At 34.6% G+C, this 25192-nt stretch overlaps 1 protein-coding gene across 9 annotated transcripts in view; it reads left to right on the top strand.

Moving 5' to 3' along the window:
• Positions 1 to 5450: 5450 nt before the first annotated feature.
• The window catches only part of LOC108376286 (uncharacterized), a 43976-nt gene continuing 24234 nt past the window's right edge, over positions 5451 to 25192 (top strand). Inside the window, exons 1-3 of one of the 9 annotated variants that reach the window (XM_017632541.1) lie at positions 5475 to 5508; positions 5749 to 6015; positions 10045 to 10890. In XM_017632541.1, coding sequence (XP_017488030.1) covers positions 10366 to 10890 — 525 coding nt within the window. In that variant the 5' untranslated portion in view covers positions 5475 to 5508; positions 5749 to 6015; positions 10045 to 10365. Of the gene's footprint in view, positions 5509 to 5748; positions 6016 to 10044; positions 10891 to 25192 lie in introns of all 9 variants that reach the window. The other 8 variants (XM_017632533.1, XM_017632506.1, XM_017632525.1 and 5 more) reach the window with 8 other exon arrangements.

The raw sequence follows: 25192 nt of genomic DNA, 5'->3' as shown, positions 1-25192 counted from the left end.
ACAGAAACCATATAAATCACAGTTTCAATCTTTGTGCAAAATTATAAACGAAATCAACAAACTTTATCCCCTCCCCTGTATCCGCCACTGTTCCCAAAGTCGTCCACGGGAGATTCGACGGGAGTCTATGTTGGCGTAAAAAAAAGTAAGTGCGCCTGGGCCACACTGGAGAAGTGAAACTTATGTTACATACTTCATTTTTATCTTTATACTCTATCGATAACAAAATCGATAGTAACATCCAATAAAATATCGATAACTAAACCGATAAAAATATCGATAACAAAATTTATGAAAAATTCGATAAAAATTTCGATGGCAAAATCGATAATAATATTGGTAGCAAAATCTATTATATCGATAAAAATATCCATAACAAAATCAATGAAAATATCGACAAAAATAAAAATCCATAACAAAATCGATATATATCGATAACAAAATCGATGAACATCGATACCAAAATCTATAAATATAGATAAAAAATCGACTAATATCGGAAACAAAGTCGATAAATATCAATAACAAAATGGATAAATATCAAAAACAAAACCTATAAATATCGATAACAAAATCGATAAACATTGATAACAAAATCGATAAATACCGATGAAAAAGCGATAAATATCGAAAACAAAATCGATAACAAAATCTATAAATATCGATAACAAAATCGATAAATATCGATAACAAAATCGATAAATATCATTAAAAAACCAATTAATATCGATAACAAAATCGATAATTATCGATAAAAAAATCAATAAATATCTGTAACAAAATCGATAGTTATCGACAACCAAATCGATTAATATCGATCACAGAATCAATAAATATCGATAACAAAATCGATTAAAATATTGATAATAAAATCGATAAAAATATTGAAAAAAAATATCATTAACAAAATTGATAAAAATATCGATTACAAAATCGATAAAAATATCAATAACAAAATCGATAAAAATATCGATTATTATATCGATAAGTTCCGAAAATATCGATAAAGAAATCGATACAAATATCGGTAACAAAACCGATAAAAATATCGATTATTTTACCGATAAATCCCGAGAATCTCTAAAATTCCAAAAGAGTTCCCAGATTGAGTCTCTGTGTCTCTCTGTATATCTTTTCCTCTTTAATTACGTGTATTTTAATCTTTCTTCCCCTATCTTCATCTTTACTTTTAGCGGCATCCTCATCCTCCTCTTTGTCTTTACTTTCATCTACATATTCCCCTTCACCTTTGCCCTTATATATATAAGTAAAGTGTTTAAATCTACCTTGGTCTTCATTTTTGCCTTTATCTTCACGCATCTTTGTTTTTGTTTTTATTTTTACCTTTGCCTTTATCATTTTCTTTATCTCACTTTTACTTTCATTCTTGTATTGGTCTTTTTCTAAGTGTTATTCTTATACCTTTTATTAACAAATTTTTGTTAAATTAATACCATATGCATACACAGAAGAAGCACTTGTTTCAGCCCCAACCATTTCCGTCGCATCATTTCCGTTGCACCATTTCCGTGTGCAATTTCCGTTGAATTTTCCAATTTACTCCCAACCAACTAACCGCCGCTAAAGAAGTTTCACTTCAAAAATATGGGGGTCCACGAGTTGTAAGTGGGGATCCACCAAAATGTATCTGGTTTCGATAGTAAAGAACCAAAATGGTTGCTTGATAACCTCTTTATTTAACTTTAATTTGTATAGTGCTTTTGACGCACTGCTAAACTTACCTCGTTGCTGGCGACAGAGATTTGAGCACTTGTGTATTTTCAATGCTACAGGATAGTACGCCACCATTACCTTTGGTGAAGAGATTCTATAATGTTGAGTTTCCTGAGGCTGAATGCTAGTTTAATTCCAGTACTGAGCCCGGACTCTCACATTGTGGAATGTGCACTGATGGCTCCAAGACTGACTCTTGGTCAGGATCTGTAGTCCTTTTCGACGTTAATGGGGATAAACTTCCGTCTTTCAGGCAGAGGTATTTGCAATCATCAAAGCCTTGGACTACGTGTTATAAAATAGGTGGAGGAATTAACGTATCTGCAGTGACAGCCAAGCTGCACTTAAGGCATTGGCAATCCCTCTATTTAAGTACTTCCAAACTAGTTCGGCAATGCAAGTCTCGACTAAATTATGTTGGTAAACATAACGAGCTTGCTTTACTCTGGATGCCAGGTCACTCGGGATTAACAGGTTATGAGACATCTGATCATTTGGCCACAGTTGGTTTAGACCAGGCATTCCTCGATTCGCAACCAGTTACAGCACTCCCCACTTTGGCCATCGAGGCCACCATCAGAAACTGGGTGAATACTTCGCTCATCAACGACTGGGAGGCATCGAGGGTATGCAGGTGGGCAAAACTCATGCTGCCTTCAATCTAGAAAGGTCTGTCTGGAAAAATGTTAAAGTTATCCCCAAATATAATATAAAAAAATATAATTTCTAACCAATTTGTGGCTGATTTTACATGGTAAAATTTAAAAAACTATGAAAAATTTTAATTTTATCGACAATTTTTAGTAAGTAAACGACAGCCACATAAACCTTTCCAGTGCAAAATAAAATGAAATTTTCGAAGAATCTGAAGTTTGAAAGAAAATCGTATCATTTTAAATTCGTTTTCGGATCAGTTTACAGTCGCTTTTTTACCTTTTTTTATTTTTTACTTCGGTTAATAATTACATAAGTCTCTTCCAATACAAAACAGTAAAAAAACAAGTAAGAAAGTCTAAGTTCGGGCGGAGCCGAACATTAAATACCCGGCGCAAGTATTAAATATATGTTTTTTCACCCTTCCGAAACCTTCCGCTAGATGGTAAGCCGAGGTGTATCAATTTTGAGTAAATTAGCGTCCTTCAATTTCGAAATATTGAAGTTTCAAGCATTTCTGAAATTTACCGTTATATGAGAAGCGGCCGTTATTTTAGTCCGATTTCAATAATTTTCAACGTTTTGCTTACACGTGGCAAGTACAATAACCATACCGAGTTTGGTACAAATTGGTAGAACGGTTACCGATATACATATATGTGATCATAAGTGGGCGGTGCCACGCCCATTTTCCAAAATTTTACCATAATCGTATTTCTTGGTAAAGAATTGTTGCAAGCATCAATTTTGAATAAATTAGCTTCAATATTTACTGATTTATCGAAGATTTTGTATTTCTCTAAATTACCGTTATATGGGATGTGGGCGTGGTTATTGTCCGATTTTAAAAAGTTTCGGCGGTTTTTTATGCTGTGCCAAGGCCAACAACTGTGCCAAGTTTGGAAGAAATTGGTGCAGCGGTTACCAAGATATACACATGTAACCATAAGTGGGCGTGGCTACGCCCATTTTCCAAAAATTTATAATATTCTTATTTTTCGTCTAAAAATTATTGTAAATATCAATTTTGAGTGAATTATCTTCAGTAGTTACTAAAATATCGCAGTTTTCGTATTTCTGGAAATTACCGTTATATGGGAAGTGGGCGTGGTTAAAGTCCGATTTCGCCCATTTTCAATACCAACCTACCTTGGATTAAGGGAAACCTACATACCAAATTTCGTTGAGATATCTCAATTTTTGCTCGAGTTATCGTGTACACGGACAGACGGACAGACGGACAGACGGACAGACGGACGGACAGACAGACATGGCTTAATCGATTTCTTTTTTCATCCTGATCATTTATGTATACATTTGTCTATATCTATCTCGATTCGTTTTGGCTGTTACAAACAACCGTTATGTGAACAAAATTAATATACCCTTGTGCACAATTGCGCTCGGGTATAAAAACGATAACATAATATGGTTTTTGATAATGACGGCGGCTACAGCGTCAAATACCAACTCCAAAACGGGAGGGCTCGTTAAACCCATAGGAGATAATTCAAGTGTGCAACTGTATAACTCTTTTGCACATATTTTCATACATATGTATGTATTTATATACGAATTTAAAGAAAGCATATAGTTAAGGTGACTAAAAGGAACACTCGAACACTTCCAACGAAATGCAGAAATATCACCAACAGTCGTTCAATGGCCGATAGCTGACTATCGCCAAAGCAAAGTACATACTCAAACAATCAGATATATTTGTATTACTGTGGAAATGCAAGTGTGTCAACAGAGATAACTTTCATATGTGCAACCATTTTCAATGTTTATTACTCCGGCCAAGGTGTTTTACCTTTCAACGAAGTAGGTAGTAAATGAGCGGTTTCTGATCGCTCTTGTCGTAAAATTTTTTATTGAGAGACAGAGAGCAAGTTAACCAGCAGCCGACAATGAGGAAACAGTTGTACCGTAACCGAAAATGAGCAGCTCAAAAGCGAAAACAAACTTAATATAAAATAGGCCGTGCTGCCAACTATTTTCGAGTAAAAAATCCAGATTTTTATAAAACCCGCTAGAAAAAAGCTAAATCGCGCAAAACAAAAGCTGAAAATAAATAGGTTTATATGAATATAATTTTAAGCAATACATTTAAAACACTTGAAACTAAAACTATATAGAATAATACAGCTGGGATCCAAGTTCGTAAGAAATGAAAAATAAGACTAAGAGTTAATATAACTATATGTATATATGTACATAAGTGTATACCGCTGCGTAGCTTTGCTTTCACCAAGTTTAGATGCCTGAATAAAGTTCAAGGTCTGCATTAGACCAAGGTAGTGAAAGTAAATGATCGGAAAACAATTTGTTGCCACCTGTGTCCGTATAAGTTTGAACTTCAGCCCGAAATTGCATTGTATTACGTATTTATGCCATTTTACAAAATTAATTATATTAAACTGAATTATTATTTTTTTCTATAATATCCACAATAGTGTTCATTAAAAACGGCATAAAGGTCAATAAAATTGTTGAATATAATCTCATCACTGTAATTAAAACGTTTTACAACGTCTTCTATCTCCTCGTGCGATGCGCGAAAACATTGCCCACTGAACACCATTAACTTTTTTAATCGTATCGAAATTATCTGATAATTTTAAATACGTACATATGTACTATATCGTATAAAAGAAAAAGCTAAAAATCCGTAAAAAAAATGTCGCAAAAAGCGGGTTTTCCCGCTCCCCGCAATTTCTCATTTCCTGCCTCTAAATGGACTTCGAAAAAGTCAGATTTGACGGGAAAAGAGCTAAATTGGCAGCCCTGGCAGTAGGTAAGCAAGTATGCTTGTTTATAGATTCACTGACTGTTTGTGGAACGTTAGCGTGGCGAATTCCAAAAAGGTAGTCAGATCGCACAATGAGCTTTTAGAGTAAACGGAGTAGCGTGGCAATGCGTTCAGATATAAGGCAAAGGTGTGCCAAATTGTAAGGTGTGTGAGTATTTTAATTTCAACGACAACATTTATGAGAGCTACTTCCAATGCACATAAGCGTAAATTTTAATAAATATAAGCTTGTGGTTGCTAGTCGAGCTTACGGGTTTTCAGTTGGAATGACAGAGCTCATTGGAAATGGCAAAACAAAGGAAGGCAAAGTAAAAATATGAGCGCACGCTGCTTTTGACTTGGCACGCTGGGTGTGCCGCTTTTTAGCCACATATGTGACGCTCAGTTGCGACTTGACATTGTTGGCTTAAACGCGTAAATTAGTTTTTTGTAATACATAGCGTGACTTGTCAGAACGCGAGCTCGGTTTGAAGTCAACGTTTTCTTCTCACTTTTGCTTAGCAGCTAGCGATCTTTTTCATACTATTTTTCATTTTGAATGTGTGTAGTGGAAAAAATGCCTTTGAGCCTAGAGTGCAAACTTATGTAACGAAGAAATAAATTTTAAAATGGAATATTTTAAAAACTTTTCATAAGTACAAAATCTAAGTTGAATTTAGTTTGTCTACGTGGACGTGAACGTGAACTTAGATACTACGTTGGAAGTAAAAATCTAAAAAATACATTTGGATTTGTATGCGCGTGTTCATCGAAAACCATATACTGGTATGACGTGATCAAAATATCACTGTATGTAAGCGTGTGTAGCTAAAAAAGTAAGCGAATGCAAATGAGGATTGAGAAAGTTGTTAAAAACAACACAACGAAGTGAAATTTTATTATGAAAAATATGCATACTATAATAGATAGAAAGATCTACAAATTTAGCACAAAAAAAACAACAGCATTATAACAACTAAAAATATAAAAAATTAATAATAAACAAGTAAAGAAGTATGAGTTCGGGCGAAACTGAACTTTATATACCCGGCGCAGGTATCAAATATCGTCGTTTCAACTTTCTCTGAACTACCTTTGCATGATAGGTAGGGGTCATTCTTTACACGCTTATAAACGTTTTCGATAATATAAAGAGTTAGACTTAATGATATAATTGAACCTAGTTAGGTAAAAATCGATTAAGTGGTTAGCGAAGTACACCTTTGTAGTTATAAAGTGGGCGGTGCTACTCCCAATTCCTGAAAGCCTATAGTAGTCTTATTTATTGTTAGGAGATTGTTGTAACTATTAACTTGAAGTAAATTAGCGTCCTCAGTTATTGAAATATCGGAGTTTTCGTATTTCTGAAATTTACCGTTATACGGGAAACGGGGGTAATTTTAGTCCGATTTGAATAATTTTCAACAAATTGCTTTTCCGTACCAATGTTATAAAGTGCAACGAATTTGGTGGAAATTGATAAATCGGTTACCCAGATACACATTTGTGGTCATAAGTGGGCGGCGCCACGCCTATTATCCAAAATTTATAATATTCTAATTTTCTGCAAGTGGTTATTGCAATCAGCGATTTTTAGTGAATTAGCTCCAGTAGTTACTGATTTATCGCAGTTTTCGTGGTTCTGTAAATTATCTGTATATGGCAGGTGGGCGTGATTATTGCCCGATTTCAAAGATTTTTTCAACAGATTTCTTAGCTAGACCCTACTCAAGCCTCGTACCGAGTTTGTTAAGGATTGGTGAAGCGGCTACTGATATACAGCATTTAATCATAAGTGGGCGGGGTCACGCCCATTTTCCAAAAATTTCATAACAATGTTATTTTCTACCACAATTCTACTCCACATACTAATTTTCAACAATTTGCATCTAATATTTACTGAAATATCGCAGTTTTTGCATTTTACGAAAATACCGTTATATGGGAAGTGGGCGTGGTTACAGTCCGACTTCGCCCACTTTCAAACCCAACCTACCTTGGATAAAGGGCAACCTACATACCAAATTTCGTTGAGATATCTCAATTTTCGCTCGAGTTATCGTGTACACGGACAGACGGGACGGACGGACAGACAGACATGGCTTAATCGACTTCCCTTTTCATTCTGATCATTTATGTACACGATTGAGAGAATACAAAGGTTGCGCCGATCTCGGACCGCTATTCCTCTCTTAACGAATTTGACAGAATCGTTGTTTGCATGACGTCACACAGGTGCAACTTGTTTACGTTTTCCTTGCAACATTTTTTCTTCTTCTTCCATTCTTGCTCACATTTTGGCATTTCTCTCTCGCAATTGCACCAGTGTGACGTCACACAGAAGTTATTCTCAAAAATCCTCTCTGATCGGCGCAATCTTGTATTCTATCATTCTTGATTTATGTGTACATTTGTCCATATTTATATCGATTCGTTTTGGCTGTTACAAACAACCGTTATGCGAACAAAGTTATAATACCCTTGTACACAAGTGCGCTCTGGTATAAATATAATCAAGAATAAGAAGAAGGTGCTATAAAGTGATAAGTTGATGAGTTCCTTTTCAGAAATTTAACAGGAGAGGAAAAAAATTTCTTATCATAGTCACTTTCTTTCACTATTTCTCAAAACTTTGAAAACAACATTTTTCATCTTTAAAGCAAAATAACACGAACTCGACCGTTATTAAATGATTTCATATTATTTTGGCCTTAGCTGATTTTTGGTGCCTCTTTTCCTGTGTAAATTTTTGGCACCGCAGTACCCATTATAAATACCAATTCCGAATTTCCTCTGCACAGCATGGCTGCTTTCGAGCTTTGTATCTTTGCGAACCTGTTTTCAAACAAAATTTGTGTAGGCATATCAACCAAAAAGAAATTTTTGGTATTCATCTTCATGTGTCACATAGAAGATCTTCATACACAGACTAAGAAATTGAGACAGCTAAAATATTTTAAGAAGTTACTTTTTGGATCGTTCGTATCGACAGTCGTTCGTTGAATTATGTCGTAAATAAAAACATTAACGACAGATTTTAACACGTTTTTAATACTTCTTCATTTCGAAGGGATAATAGGAATAAAAATTTGTAATAGATTATGTCATTGGTTGCCTCATAATGCCAAAGAAAATCTCAAATTTCGACGAACAACTGTCGTTTCGACAATCGGAATAGCGAAAAATAACTGTTCCTAAAACGCATTTTTACAATTTGCAAAAGACAATCATCTCTTCGTTACCTACATTTAAACATATTTTAGTGGGATACCGAAAACTTTTAGCCATGACTGTGCTATTTGCCAATATTTTATTTGGATATTTGTTCGTTTTCTGTATAGTTATGTACTATGTACTCTAATTTTTCTAGGGCGGCTGATGTGGTGTAGTGGTTAGCAATGCGCGCTACCATTTCGCAGGGCCTGGCTTCAAGCCCTGGTCAAAGCAACATCGCCAAAAAAGGTAGAAAAAAGGTTTTTTCTTAACAGGTGTCGCCCCTCGGAAGGCAATGTATTTCTGTCATGAAAAACAGCCTCTCATAAAAATACAGTCGCCGTTCGGAGTAGCCGTAAAACTGTGGGTCCCTCATCAAAGCGCACGCCACAAATCGGAGGAGAAGCTCGGCCAAACACCAACATATGTGTACACGCCAATCTATTATAAATAATATTCTTTTTTATTTTTGCAAGAGCACGTGGGGTTCCATTCCATTATGTATGTACATTCAAAATTCACAAAATTGTTCATGATTAATTTTTGGAATTTCGCAACTACCGACTGGTGTTATGCCGTTGAAAAGGTCGAGTCTGTCTGATTTAGAAATTGCTTATCCATCGAGGAGGTGTGCTCTTTAGTCCACAAAAAAGCTGATATTTTTTATTTAATACTAGTAAGCCCGGGCAGACGTTGTCCTGCTATTTACACACAGATAAATAGGCAGGTTACATGTATCGTAGATATTATGGGTCTTCACACCAAAGCTTGGTACGCACTAGTTTACACAAGCAAAATACATTAGAACAAATTACCATCACCGAATTACCGAATACCGATCTCGGTGTGAAGAGCCATATTGTTTCTTACGTTTAATTTGATATCGAAATTTACAAAATATTGTTATTATTGTTCACTACGTTTGAAAAAAAAAACGATCTCTGGTTACGGTTCAAACATCAGCCAGGGGAATGGATAACATGGGATGGTGTCCAAGCGATACATTTTTTGTTGCTGTTGATATGCGCATGTTTATATGTATAAATACATATTACAGTATTTTCTTGCTATCATACCTATTTCTCCCCAACATTAACATATGTACATATGAAGCGTAGCCGCGAATAACATTGGAAAACTCTCGTTTCGGATATGGACAGTTTGTAGTTAGCGTAAACGAACAAAGCGAGGCGGGATTTTTAAGAACGTTGCGAGAAGTATATAAAAAATTTCGATAAAAAAAAAATACTTTTCTCGGGTTCAAAACTACCCTATCTTTTGAGTTGGAACCAACAATATACACCCACAAAATTTCATTGAAATCGGTTAAGCGGTTTCGGAGATTAGCGTAAACGAACACAGTGACACGGGATTTTTATATATTAAGATAAACACTAATTTTAGAGGGATGTGGAAGCACACAAGCACGCAGTGGCCACTATGATTGCTATTTTTCCTGAAGTAGAATGATATTAATTAAATAAAAGTTAAAAGTCCAAATTAAAAAAACTTTATTTTTTAAATCACCTGTTAACAGATTGCGTTTGAATGAAAATTTAAATTGTGTAAAAAATTCATTAACTGTACAAAAATTGGCTTAACCATGTACAAGAAATTTAGTACAGAAGTATTAAAAACGCATATTTTCTTAGAAGTACGATATGTGCATATGAAGCAAAGCAATTCTCCAACAAAAAAGAATTTAGAAAAAATGCAAAGATAGCAAAAGCAAATACATAGCACGAAATAACTCAGTTATCTACGAAAGCTTTTAAATTGCTTCGCACGCGCTCTAGCGTTAAAGAATTCATCTAAAAACTGCGAAATAGTGGCAAAATAAAAGGCAATAACTATTTTAGGTACATAAAGAGGCAAAGCAATAATTAAAATAAAAACAAAAGTGGAAATAAAGATATAAATTAAGTCAAAGCAGTCGCTAGTAACAACATATACACGTACACCAAATACCAGTCATGGCCGATAACAGCGAAAGACAACAACAACAACAACAGTCATCATCTACGCATTTCGCTGCCGTTTCACATCCCCTGGAGGATGTCGCCTTGGATGTTACGGACGATTCTGCAGCTGGCAAACAAAACTGGGTTAAATTCGATGACGATGAGGCAGCCAATAAAAATGGCAAAAGCTATAACACCAACAACATCAACGGCGGCAGCAACATTGCTAGTCATGATGGCGAGGGAAGTGGTGCCACCCGCACTAGCCCTATCACCACCAGCGTCGCCGCAACCGCTAGCAGTAACCGAGACACGCTGGCAGCAGAGGTGCCAATATCAGCGCCAACTCCGGCAAACCGGTTATCCCCCTCGGTGTTGCTGCCAGCGCCCCCAAGCAGAAAACAAACATCTGTCGCTACAGCGTCAATACCCATAACAACAGCAACAACGGCGGCAATAGCCCGACCGCGTTCTCCGCTCAACGGTTCGGAGAGTGGGAGCAGTGCCGAGGCGAGCGTAGCACCAGCACCTGTTCAGGTGAGTAATGGCCAAGCAAAGCGACGCTCTACAAATGGTGTTTATTTTTCTTTTTCAAATTCCACTTTGGAGTATTTCTCTGTGTAGTAGAGCGATGTGGAAAGCTCTAGAGAACTGTGTCGTTAATAATCGTACGATCTCACATTCTCGCTGAATTATGAATGGAGCGTGCTCTCTATAGGCGTGCGGATTATCCCCAAAAAGTGCTCTAGAAACGAAAATAGTGTTCGGGTCAAAGTAACCGGTTTAGACCAATTGTAATTGATAGATTACACAGAAAGACATTTACAGTTAATTTTAACCAAGTTTTTACTGATGCCTTCATATCGAAAAAGCCAAAAACCTGATTTTTTATAGCGGCCAATTTTTGCGAAATTTTAACTTACCTCACACGTTTTATTATCGATTGATTTGAAATTTTTACACAATAAACTAGATACTATTCTAAAGAAACTGAGCTTGACTGCAGTTTTCAAAACTTTGAGCTTGACTGCAGTTTTCAAAACTTATCAAAAACAAAATGGCGGAAATAGCTTTAACATTTGCCGTACCAAAATTTTTTTATTCGACTGTATTATCCATTAAAAATTAGCAAAAATTCATACATCCTTTTTTTCTATAGGCTAGCTATTTTCAATATTCATCGCAATCTGGATATTAATGTTGACTCGGTATTAAAATAATTTTTATCTGTACTTCTGTACATTGCATGTGACTTTTCTTTGAGTTGTGCTGAATTATAACCATAATTAAATACAATATGCTGATTACTCTAAATAAACCAATGATATTTTTTGTTTTTACGAATGACTTTACATAAAACCCCCTAAAGAGAAATCCTGCGACCGTCCCTGGTTTTTACATAGATACATATATATATATAAGTATGTCTATTAAGTTTATAATAAAGAGCTTAAATAAGTTCTATAACACTGATAAATTTATGAATTTCAACATTTTACTTAATATTGCATCCAAAATTACTTGTACAATTGCTATGTGTTATGTATTGTTATAACTTTGGAACTACTTGCTGTTTAAACCTGAAACTTTCCCAAAAACTTCCTTAGATATTTGTCCATAATGCTGCATTAAAACAACAACAAAAATTCAAACTACCTCCATAATTTTTATAAAAAAGTTTAAAGATCTGCCATTTGGTTTTTGATAAGTTTTGCACTTAAGCTCAGTTTCTTTAGAATAGTATCTAGTTTATGGTGTAAAAATTGCAAATCAATCGATAATAAAACGTCTGAGATATAGCGAGTTTAAGTTAAAATTTCGCAAAAATTGGCCGCTGAAGGCATCAGTAAAAGCTTGGTTAAAATTAACTCTAAATGTATGTTACTTTGACCCGAACACCTCTCGAGATTTTTTGGGCATAATCTGCACGCCTACTATCGCATGTTCACATCAGTTAATGGCCAATGATTGTATCTGTCATTCACTTTGTTTTCATTTATTTTTTATAAAGAATTTATTAATGTATGTATCTGCATTTTGAGGCCTGGATAAAAGATTTTCGTAAGCGCCATTCTGACGGTTTATAGCTGTAGATGCAGTTATATGTTTTAAAATAAGGTCTTTCGATTGGTGTTATCAGTTCTTGGGAATCTCATTTAGTTTCCGACTAAAATTTTATACGTAATTTAGTTAAAATTTAAGTAATAATGCAGTCACACTGAACTAATCAAGATATTTCAAATGGCATCATCAATTTTAGGATATTTCCGAGATATAGAGAAAAAATTATCGTTAATTTAGTAAAACTTGGTATCAAAATTATTGACCATTGTTTTCATAAACTCAAAAATAATTAACAATAAACAATAAAATAAATTTCGTAAGCTAGTAACATTCTCCGAGTTTTTTAGGAAGCTCTATCGTCGCGTTTCTGAGAAATTGCATTCCAAACTTCAATTGCGATTTTCGTAAACCTGCAGAAAGTAACATGCGACAATATTTTATGCAAGCAACGATTTGTCACTGAAGTATCTGTTGGTATGCATTTCTCATAACTATCCATTTATCGTTTTTATCAAATTTCGTATTTTCTTTCATCTCCAATAAGCAGACATACATATGCACATAAGTACTCATTTCATTTTGTGTGTTTTATTTTGTATGCGTGACACGAAAAAGTAATAAAAAATGCGCTGAAAGAATAAAGTAATGAAAAAGAAAATAAATGAAGAATGAATACATACTCTTCCCATGAAAAGGCTATTTTGTTATTGAGGCTTCCATATTGCAATGAGAAGGCTGATGCGTCATTCGCGTTTTTATACCATTCATGAACATGAAATAACTCCATAGATATATACTATAACTTTTGTCTGATTTTTGTAAGTACTAGAAAAAGTAAAGATAGATCCACGATAAAGAATACCAAAAGGGTCAGAAATCCGAGCTGAGTGAATTTAGCCATGTTTTTTTTTTTGTTTATTTGAACGCAATCCTCACCCTTAGTTTCCAAGATGTCCGACTGAATTTTTGTAAGCGAAAGTCTTTTTATAATGTATTAGCAGACCCGGCGAACTTCGTCCCGCCAAAAATTAATTTTTTATTGAAACATTTGGTCCAACGTTTTCGCCAGCAATTAACGTTCATGTTTGATTTTGTGAGTCGACAGAAAGCATATCCTCCATTGCCGTCTAAAACAACCTGACGAAAGCGTTATACCGGGAAGAAGTCCTTGCGGGTCGATGGTGAATCGTCCATGAATCTGTATAGTCGAGTTGGTGGCAATTTCTAAGCTGGTGAGTATCATTGGTCCACATTCTGTTTAGTCATCATAAAGCAAGGACCGCAATAGTTCTGATGGTTGATTTAACGGGGATAATTTGACTTTGATCTCTGGTGCATCCGAATTGACGATTTTTAGCAATAACTTGGCTCCAGCGCCACATTGCTAATCGTTTTGAATTGAAACTTCTTTAGCGGCGGTTGGTTGGTTGGGAGTAAATTGACAAATTCAACGGAAACTGCGCACGGAAATAGTGCAACGGAAATGATGCAACGGAAATGGTGTAACGTAAATGGTTGGGACCGAAACAAGTGCTTCTTATGTGTATGCATACGGTACTAATTTAACAAAAATTTGCTAATAAAAGGTTAAATAGTAACACTGAGAAAACAACCAATACAAGAATGAAAGTGAAGGTGACATAGATAAAGAAAAGGATAAAGGCAAAGGTAAAAATAAAAACAAAACAAGTAAGAAAGTCTAAGTTCGGGCGGAGCCGAACATTAAATACCCGGCGCAAATATTAAATATATGATTTTCACCTTTCCGAAAGCTACCGCTACATGGTAAGCCCAGGTGTATCAATTTTGAGTAAATTAGCGTCCTTAAATTTCAAAATATTGACGTTTAAAGCATTTCTAAAATTTACCGTTACATGAAAAGCCATAATTTTTGTCCGATTTCAATCATTTTCATCGTTTTGCTTTTGTGTAACAAGCACAATAAAAATACCGAGTTTGGTACAAATTGGTAGAACGGTTACCGAGATACATATATGTGATCATAAGTGGGCGGTGCCACGCCCATTTTTCAAAATTTTATTATAGACGTATTTTCTGGTAAGGAATTGTTGCAAGCATCAATTTTGAATAAATTGGCTTTAATATTTACTGATTTGTCGAAGATTTCGTATTTCTCCAAATTACCGTTATATGAGATGTGGGCGTGGTTATTGTCCGATTTTAAAACTTTTCGGCCATTTGGTATCCTGTACCAAGGCCAAGTTTGGAAGAAATCGGTGCAGCGGTTGCCAAGATATACACATGTAACCATAAGTGGGCGTGGCTACGCCCATTTTCCAAAAATTTATAACATTCTTAGTTTTCCTCTAAAAATTGTTGTAAATATACATTTTGAGTGAATAATCTTCAGTAGTTACTAAAATATCGCAATTTTCGTATTTCCGAAAATTACCGTTATATGGGATGTGGGCGTGGTTATTTTCCGATTTTTTTAATTTTCGGCCATTTAGTATGCTGTACCAAGGCCAATAACTGTGCCAAGTTTGGAAGAAATGGTGCAGCGGTTACCAAGATATACACATGTAACCATAAGTGGGCGTGGCTACGCCCATTTTCAAAAAATGTTAATATTCTTATTTTTCGTCTAAATTATTGTAAATATCAATTTTGAGTAATATCTTAGTAGTTACGAAATATCGCAGTTTTCGTATTTCTGAAAATTACCGTTATATGGGAGGTAGGCGTGGTTATTGTCCGATTTTGCCCATTTTCAATACCATCCGTCCTACGCCCGAAAGAAGTACACGTACCAAGTTTCGTTAAGATATCTTAATTTTTACTCGAGTTATCGTGTGCACAGACGGACAGACGGACGGACGGACGGACGGACAGACAGTCACCGCTTAATCGATTTCTCTTTTCGTCCTGATCATTTATGTATACATTTGTCTATATCTATCTCGATTCGTTTTGCCTGTTACAAACAACCGTTATGTGAACAAAGTTATAATACCCTTGTGCACAAGTGCGCTCGGGTATAAAAATGAAGACCATGGTAAATCTAAACACTCTACTTACATATATATAATTTTGCTATCGATATTTTCGGAACTTTTCGACATAATAATCGATACTTTTATCCATTTTGTTATCGATATTTTTTATAGATTTTGTTACCGATTTGGTTGTCGATATTTTTATCGATTTTGTTGTCGATATGTATCGATTTTGTTATCGACATTTATCGATTTTGTAATTGATATTTATCGATTTTGTTATCGATATTTATCCATTTTGTGCTGGATATTTTTATCGATTTTTTTGTGAATATTTTTATAAATCTTGTTATCGATATTTCTATCGATTTTGCTATGGATATTTTTATCGGTATATTTATCGATTTTGTTATCGATGTTTTTACCGATTTTGTTACCGATATTTATCGATTTTGTTATGGCTATTTTTATCGATTTTGTTATTGATAATTTTATCGTTTTTGTTATCGATATTCTTATCGAGTTTCTAATAGATTTTGCTCCAATATTATTATCGATTTTGCCATCGAAATTTTTATCGATTTTTTTATTGGCGTTTTTAGCGGTTTTGTTATCGATATTTTATTGGATGTTACTATCGATTTTGTTATCAAAAGAGTATAAAGATAAAAATTAAGATAACAGAGAACAGAATAACATAAATGAAATAACAACGAACAGGGGTGAGGTAGGGATCTACATAGAAAAAGAAAAAATATATAACCTTAAGCAAAAGCAGATGTATGTAACGTAAGTTTCACTTCTCCAGTGTGGTCCAGGCGCACTTACTTTTTTGCAATAGTATTGCTTCTATCGTTACCAATATATATATATATCACGAATATGAGTCAAATCGGATCACCAAAACGATTTTGAGTAATAACTCGAATCCAGCGCCACCTGGCGATTTAAGTTGTGAACTTACACTATACAGGGACCTACTCAAACACAAGAAAAATGTCATTAAAATCGTTTCGGTCGTTTAGGAGGAGTGCACCCACCAGAATAAGTCTTTTACATACTGACACTATTCGGAATTTTTTGCCCATAAAAAAAACTTATCACGCATTCGTTATACTGAGAAAATGCGCAACATCATCAGCGAAAAAAATTCTCAAAAATAAACGGTAACTTATAGCCATTTAGAACTTGCACCTTATGATACTGAAATTGAGTGAACTACAAAACTGTATACCCAAAATTTGGTGTCATTTGATGCAAAGTGAAATATATTTCTATAAAAATTAACAAAAAAATGTATAATGAAAAAGAAAAAAAAACATATATTTACAGATAGATAAAAGTTTCAATAGTAGTCCCAAAATCTCTATACCAATTTTCAGGAAACTACTACAAATGTTTCCAGAGATACACACTATGAAAAATTCGATATTCGATTAATATATCGAAAGTCTGCAGTAGGTGTCAAAATTTCGGTACAGCCATTCACGAGATCACCTCTTATGAAAAGAAAGAGCTTCTCTTTTTATAATTAGCATCGGTAACACAGGGCAACACCGATTTTGATGCGGCAAGTGTTAAATTTGTTTTTGATAGACTTTTTTGTGTGGATTACGAATCTGTAAGTATAAAGTTTCCATCACCTCCAGATTTTGAGAAAAACGTGGTGAAAGTGTCAAAAAATCGCGTTTTTTGCAATATTTGAGAAGCTTTAGTAAGGAAACGATAGTGATAGAACCTTCCACTTAGGCTTAAATTAAAGCTAGAACTACTAACCCTAAAAATACTATTCCTGCACCTTGACTTGATGGCCACCTATACTCATTTACTTTTTATCGCCCAACAATAAAAAAAATTACTGGAAAATTATGCATTTGAAAAAAAAATAATAATTCACTGTTAGCTGTTCAACAAATGACTATAAGTGACCTTAGGGTCAAGGTGGAGGAATGGTATTTTCAGAGATTAAAGTCAGAAGGAAGGTTCTATCACCTTTTGCTTAACTGCGGTAGGTACTCAAACTTCCCAAAATCAGTTTTTCCTGTCCAACAAATGACTATAAATGACCATCAAACAAAGGTGTAGGAATTTGCAGGGATAGTAGTCGAGATTTTTTGTTTTAATCTAAGCCTAAGTGGGAGGTTCTACCACCCTTTGTTTCTTTGCTACTTTGACCTCGTTTTTTTTTTAATCTGGAGCTGATGGAAACTTTATGCTTACGTCGAAAATAGTGTTAGCATTTGCCGCATCAAATATTTTTCTATTTTTGTTGGTCTGTGTAAGAAGTATTGTTAAATAGCCAATACCCGCATGTTTGCCGCGCCTTCAAAGACCTATCGAACTGTAAAACAATGACTCAATTCTATTCTACGCATATCTATGTATAATACGGGTATCAAATTTCAAGCAAATTGGACCATAAATAAGATTTTTAGAAAGAGATCGGTCCCTGGTCCACCTATCAGAACCATTCGAATCGGTTATGAAACATAGGAGAAAATTGTTCCCAATTGATCCATGCTCACAATGAACTTCACAATTATCCGAAATTTTCCAAGCTTCACAATGATTTTTCCACCTTTAGATCGTCAAAACTGATTAAATCTTGCGATAAAATGCAAAATTTCGTCGAAAAAAAATTCAAATTTTTCGCGGTCTTCCGGATTTTTATGAGTTTTCCACTTAGAATTTTCTATTTTTCTATTCGAAAGCCATTCCGAAGGAATTGCACAAAAAATTCCATACAAAAAAACCAGCTTTCGATTTTTCCAATTTCCCGACTTTCCCGGAAGGTTTTCCCAAAATTTTCTTTTGTAAGAACCTTCTCCTGGCAATTACGAACAACTAAACAAAAAATCGACCCAACCGTTCTCAATTAATGAATTACTATACATTTTTACACCATTTTTTTTATATATAGATCAATCACATATGCGATTATGCGTTATAACTCCGCCATGCATTCAGCTAGCAACATTAAATTTGCAGTATTTTCACCTATTTTCAAAAGAGAGCGTACAGTGAACCGTAACTTTTAGCTTCCCTACAACTGATTGTTCAGATAGGAGTTTTACTTTGAAACTTATTCAATTAGATTGCTAAAGCCGTGAAATTACACTAAGAAAATCATCAAGATCGGTGCTCCATAAGGAATCTCTTCCATACCACTGATTGCTCAGATTCATGTTTTTGCGATATAACTCATTTATATAGGCACCTATAATCATAAAATTTTGTGACCGGTTTACTCCTCGATCATAAAATTCTAAAGATTGGTGGTTTATAAGATATATTTCCCATACCAGTGATTAATCATAAGTATATTAGTTTCTGTTATTTAACTCCTCCATCTAAGTATTTAATATAGGTCAAAAATTGTTTCCTCTATTTGCTTATCACAAATAAAAAGTTTATGGCGAAAATATATTTAGCATAATATCTCACGATTAATAATATAGAGATGTAATTCAAAAATTACGTTTTTGGAGATTTCAACATAAAATCAATAAGCTTGATAAGGAAAATATGCTCAGTATAACAGATGAATAAACTTCAAAAATATGGCGAAAATACGAATTTTTCCATTTGTCTTTTGGTATACCAATTGTATGAACTGAACAATTTTTGATTGCGTTTTCTCACAAAATTTAAATTTTGAAACAATTCTGTATATAATTAAACGTGCGATGTATGTATACTTAAACGACTGATTAAAAAAGCAGTAAACAGTTGAAGTTAAATTGTCTAATGTTCCTAAAAGGCATGAAGCCTTCGACGTAGCCGAAGACAGCGCTGTCTTTACTTGTTTGTTATTGTCAACAGTAAAGGCACCTAAACCGCAATCTTATTCAGTATGAGGTACTTATTCAGTGTAAATTTAGGTGAAGGTGTTTGAGAACTCAAGCTAATCTCGGCTCTCAGGGTAATACCGAGTCCTTACCGCAATTTTTATGTAACCAACAATAAATTTGAAATGCCAGGTAAAGCTAGATGTTATGTGTCGATCTACTTCCCGCGAGTCTTTGGCGAATACCTAGTATATGGTTCCCTAAAGCCACACTGACAACGCGCAACATGTTCGTTGACGGTGGGCTTCAGTTTTTCACACTATACGCTCGGTAAGATCTTGTAACCTTTATTGTGGATTGAGCAGAGCACACTTAAATTCCAGCCATGGGGCATGCGCTCATCTGACCATATTCTGCATAAGAGTTGATACATGCACCTTATCAGCTGCTCGCCGCCGTACTTGAATAGCTTGGCTGGCAGGCCGCCAGCACCAGTAGCTTTTTTGTTTTTAAACCGCGTAATTGCTATTGATACCTCCTCATGGTAAGGTGGTTCGGGACATCCATCGGCTACTAGGTCGCCATGATTGTTAATACAGGAGTTCGCGCCAGTCTTGGAACATTCTGTAAGTCGCCTAACTTTCTGGTAAAATTTTTGAGCGGTTTTCCTTTTCCTTTCGGCCAGCATTTCAAGCTCTTTGTTTTCCCGTATTTCGGGCTTTCTTCTTATTTCGGCAAATGGGTTCGTCTCCCGCTTCAGTTTCCTACTTCGAGGCTAAAAACCTCGAATGCGCTGCGTTCGTGCCCCGCGGCTGAGGGAACATTCATATCTACAGTACTCGTATAAACCAGTGGGTAACTAAGTTCTTCATAATAATGAGGAGCAAATAATGCCCAAACGTTAGTTTGCATCCATAGCGCACAATTACCGACAAATTAAAAAAAAAAAATGCATCCTAATCAACTTTTTTTGTATACTTCGCTTAAATACATTTTTAGCTGAAGTGCAGCAGATGGTGGGCATTGGACGCGAATGCAAGTAAACAAAAAATTAACCACCATATAGCTCATAAGGTGGAACCCGTATATTTAATGCTTGTCTCCCAAACTAAGCAGATACAGATTTAGTACATAAACTAATTTAAAGGAACTAGAGTGCCAGTTATTGTCGAAATTCGACAGTTTTTCTAGTTCTTAAGAGCCTTGGAGAGGTTTTCTAACTTAAACTTATAAGGTACAAAGTAACTTATAAGGTACAAAGTAACTAAGTAAAATCTTCTGCCTTGGAACTAAAACGTGACTACAATTTCTTATATTTTTGACATACACTCCAGTTTATCGATAAATTTCACTAAACAAAATTCGATAACTCGACTAATTTCGATAACTGTGAAATTCGAGGACTCGATAAATTTCGATAACTCAAAAATGTAAATATGTTGGAATACCTTTATAAGTTTTTAATTTTGACAGCTCCACATTTTACGAAAGCTATCGAAATATTTCGACAACTCGTCACCCTCTGTTTACCCGATACAATTCCTTAAGCAGTGATAACTCTATAAACTTATATAACCTTGAAATTTCGATAAATCGTTAAGTCCATAAATTATGATAATTCAATAAATATCGATAACTTGATACATTTCTTTAANTTGAATCCGTACTGGAACTAAACCAGCACTCAGCCTCAGGGAACTCAACATTATAGAATCTCTTCAACAAAGGTAATGGNGTCCCATAACAACAAAGTTTCTGTGTCCAAAAATTTCGATACGTGACGGTAACTTAATGAGCATGGATATGGATAAATTTCGATTACTTTGGGTAACTTTTATGACTGAATTTATTGCGATTCCTATCGAAAAATTTCAATTCAGTTACCGTTATTCTTATGTATTTCTCATTGTCTCCATTGTTGTCTTTATATTCAATTTCTCCTTCTTTTTTTTTGTCTTCATCGTTATCATTTATTTCTTCATCTTCATATTTATCTTTATTTCAAAGTTCAATTTAAAATACGAAGTAAAACAAAATACGAAAACAGCTCAAATTGAAAAGGTTGCAACAACAACCATACACAAATATGGAAATGTTTAACCGACGATTTTGGCCGTAATTTTTAACCAATTTCGAAACCATAAAATTTCTTCTCATCTACAGAAAATTACCTTCCTGATCGTGATCTTAGTTTTCAAATCGGTTCTGTAGAATCGCCAAACGAACAGAGAAAAAATTTAGATACTGAATAATATGTGATTTTAATGTCTGTTTATGTATTGACATGAACATCGGAAATATCTTGGTATCTAAAGAACTCTTGAAGGACTATTACTTAATAAGCTTAAATCAGAATAACACTCCAAGGTTCTCCCTTCGACAATAAAGTTATGAGTTTAAACATATTGAGTATCAAACGAATTTGACGAAAATTTTCACCAGAGCACAAGCAGGGTTTCCAACTACTCTGAAAACATAAAAAATGTCATCTAATGTAGCAGAATAATTCTGTTAGCAAATTCCAATATCGGCCTAACTAGCGAGACAAAAAAGTTCTAGCTAATAAAGGGATCACTGTAGTCTTTTGACTTTTTTTGGCCATGGTTTGATAAATGCCAAAACCCAAAGGCCAAGACAAGGAAAACTTCGCCAATTATATTTCTCTCTAGCGATACTACGTCAGTTATTCATTCGAAATGCAGAAAAGTCCTTTTTCACTTAGTCACTCCACTGCGTTAATGGGCGACCTTACATGTGTTGTCCACCGATGGTAGCAGAGTAGAAGAAATTTTCATGTCATCGTCTGTATATTTAGTTCAAGCCAGCACAGTCGTTGTATTTATGTATATACGCGTAAATATGTCCATGACAATATAAATATAAATAAATCTGGAAAGCCCCCAATGCCTTAATCTACATAGTCCATGTTTGTGCGCCAAATAAATCGTCGGGCATAAATAGTGAGAGATCGTCTAGAGCAGAGGTTCGCAAAACTTTTTTTCTCGTAGGCCCCTTTCAAAACTTTAATGCCTTCGGTGGATATCTTCTGTAACATTTCCAACATTTTCCCAAAGCTCGTCAAAAATGCGAACATTATATCCAACGGAGTGGCAAAAAAAAATAAAATATTTTCTTGTGTTCTATTTATTAAAGTGATGTGATTACACACTTCCAAGATTTAGAAACATAGCTTGTAAAGGTATTAGTCGTCTCTCGTTTTGAAGAGTTATATTTTGTAAGAGCACTCCGAGCGCTCGCGTTATTTACATTACATATATCCACCATAAACTCTTCACATTTAAAATAGTTTATTTGTGTTGATGGCATCATTTTCATTTAGATTTATTTTCCACCACGTAGTCCATGGCTTTGAGGATTGCAAATACCTCAGCCTGGAAGACGGAAGTTGATCCCCATTAACACTCCAGATCCTGACCCAGAGTCAGTTTTGGAGCCATCAGTGAAGATTCCAAAATGTTTGAATCCGTACTGGAACTAAACCAGCACTCAGCCTCAGGGAACTCAACATTATAGAATCTCTTCAACAAAGGTAATGGTGGCGTACTATTTTGTAGCATTGAAAAGACATTTCTGTCGCCAGAAATTTTCGCCTCGCCTCACTCAGTGTTATACCAACACCAGTTTCTTTTTAGTCTGAATGGTAGAATTTTGGGCTATGAAGACACAAAGCGACGGTAAGTGTAGCAGTGAGTCAAGAGCACTATACAACACTAAAAAAAATTAGAGTTAAATAAAGAGGCTATCAAACAACCATTTTGGCTCTTTACTATCGAAACCAGATAAATTTTTGTGGACCCCTGAGGGTCCACCTGGACACCTTTGGGAGTCACTGATCTAGAGCCGCCTGTGCTTTTCAATTACTCGCAGAGCCCAAAGTAGCACCCGGTAGAGAGAAGCTTAATCTGCAGGCTGGCATTATTGGTGGTGTTTACGCAGGATCTTTGGTTACAAAGTCCTTCACTACTACAAAATTATCTCTCGCTTTAGTTAGGTTTAAATGGACAAATTAAAAAATAAAAAACCAAAACTGTTTACATTGGGTGTTCTTAGAATTATTAACATCCAAAACATAAATAACGTCCACATACATATTATTGTAATTTTTTCCTTGCAAACGAATATATCTTCCTGCGAGAAAAAAAGAAAAACACATGTGTAGTACATATATTGTGTACATACCTACGTATTTATATACATACATAATATGTATGTACACCTATGCCAATTTTCAATAATGGCGAAATGAGACTGCCAAATAATTAACACCTGTGTGTTAAAATATTTTAAATTACTTTCAATAATTTTGCTTTTCTCTCGTTTAAAATATCGTGTATCACTGCTTAAAACCCCTCGTAAAATGAACTTTGAATATTAAGAACGAAAACAGAAATTTAAATAAAATTAACGGTTTTTTATAGCTTAACTAGTGAAGAATTCTGGAAAAATTGTTTCGTGGGATAAAAAAATTACACTGAGCCAAAAGCACAATGGTTTTTTCAACCAAGTTATGGTGTGATTTTTTCATGGTTAATTAGCCGATTGTAAGAAATGTGATTCAAGTTGAACATTTGAGAACAAATTCGTGGCTGAACGTACAGAGGTTCATGCAGTTTGTTATTAGTTGGCTTATAGCAGTACGAATGACGTCACCGCGATACATAATTTTTATTTTTTTCAGTTTTTGGTTTTTATTAATAACGAAAAAGCCTCTGTAAAGTGCAGAACCAAAACAAACAACGAAGAAAATTGATTCAAGTTGAACATTTGAAAGCAGATTTATAATGCGGCTGTAGCTGAGTGTGTGGAGATGATTTCTGTTATTTCCTAATCCCGTCAGAAGCAACGTGTTAAAATGATTATAAAAAGTTTTGTTTTGTATCTCCGAATTATGAAAAAGCATCTGTTAAGTGCAGAACATAAACGTATTCAAACAAAAAAATTTACAACCAAAGTTTGGTTAATGTAAACAAAAGGGTGGTTACTAACTATTACCAAATCATTGTTGAAAACATCAACCGAGGCATTATTAATATTAACCAAAAATCACATTGATTCCTTTTCAGGTTTGAATTTGGTAACAATAACCAATTTTTGTTTGATTTTTTTCTCTGTGTACCCTGACCTTTAAAATTACCTTCAAATATAGAAGCATTTTTTTTACCGATAAAGGGAATGTAATGAACGTTTTAAAAAAATTTTAAGATATTTTACTGTGAGATGTCGGAAAAACATCGATGCATCGAAAATAGCGATGTTTTGCTCCAGTGCATGGGAAATTTTCCACTCGATGTATAAATAGTCGATGTAACGATGCATTGATGCATAGATTTTTTTTAAAACTGACATCTCTTGTACATTGAACTGTAATTTCAGTTTTTCAATTGTGCAAAAAAGAGAATTGATTTTAACAGAAAATGAAAATGGCTCCGAAAAGTTCCGTTAGAAACATAATAAGCTCAGTTGCAGTAATTTCTTTAAAATTTTGTACAATTTTGCAAGTAATATATGTATTTTGTTGTGAAACATTATCGGAAAAATCCGATGCATCGAATCAAAGAAATAATCTATGCATTTTTGCTACTGGCATCCCAATTTTGCTTTTCATTCATCAAGGAATCACGAAAGTCGCACCGAACCGAAAAATACTTATGCATACCTAAAATTTTTTCAAAAAGTTCATTATATACATACATAGATATACGGCTTTCCTACGGCGCAGTGATTACTTTGTTCGCTCCTCCCCATCCCCACGGGCACATTCTTAATTCAATTTGACATTTCTCTATCTCTGTGTTTTTTTATCGCTACAAAATTTATGTACAATATAATTTATTGCTAAAAATTTATAAATTTCTGTAATAAATTGGTGATGTACAGATTTATTAGCCTTACTAGATCGCCCTCACCCGCTTCGCTGAGTGTATAAAATTTCTACGTGCTACATTGAGTAAAATTTATTTCAAGAAAACTCAATTAAAAAACAGGAGGTTTAAAATTTTTTTTAACATC

The sequence above is a fragment of the Rhagoletis zephyria genome, unplaced genomic scaffold (genome assembly GCF_001687245.7).
Source record: "Rhagoletis zephyria isolate East Lansing unplaced genomic scaffold, Rhagoletis_zephyria_1.1 Rzeph_scaffold_00098, whole genome shotgun sequence".
Classification (NCBI taxonomy): Eukaryota; Metazoa; Arthropoda; class Insecta; order Diptera; family Tephritidae; genus Rhagoletis; species Rhagoletis zephyria.
Note: the sequence above shows the minus strand (reverse complement) of the source record. Positions and strands in the feature narration are given on the sequence as shown.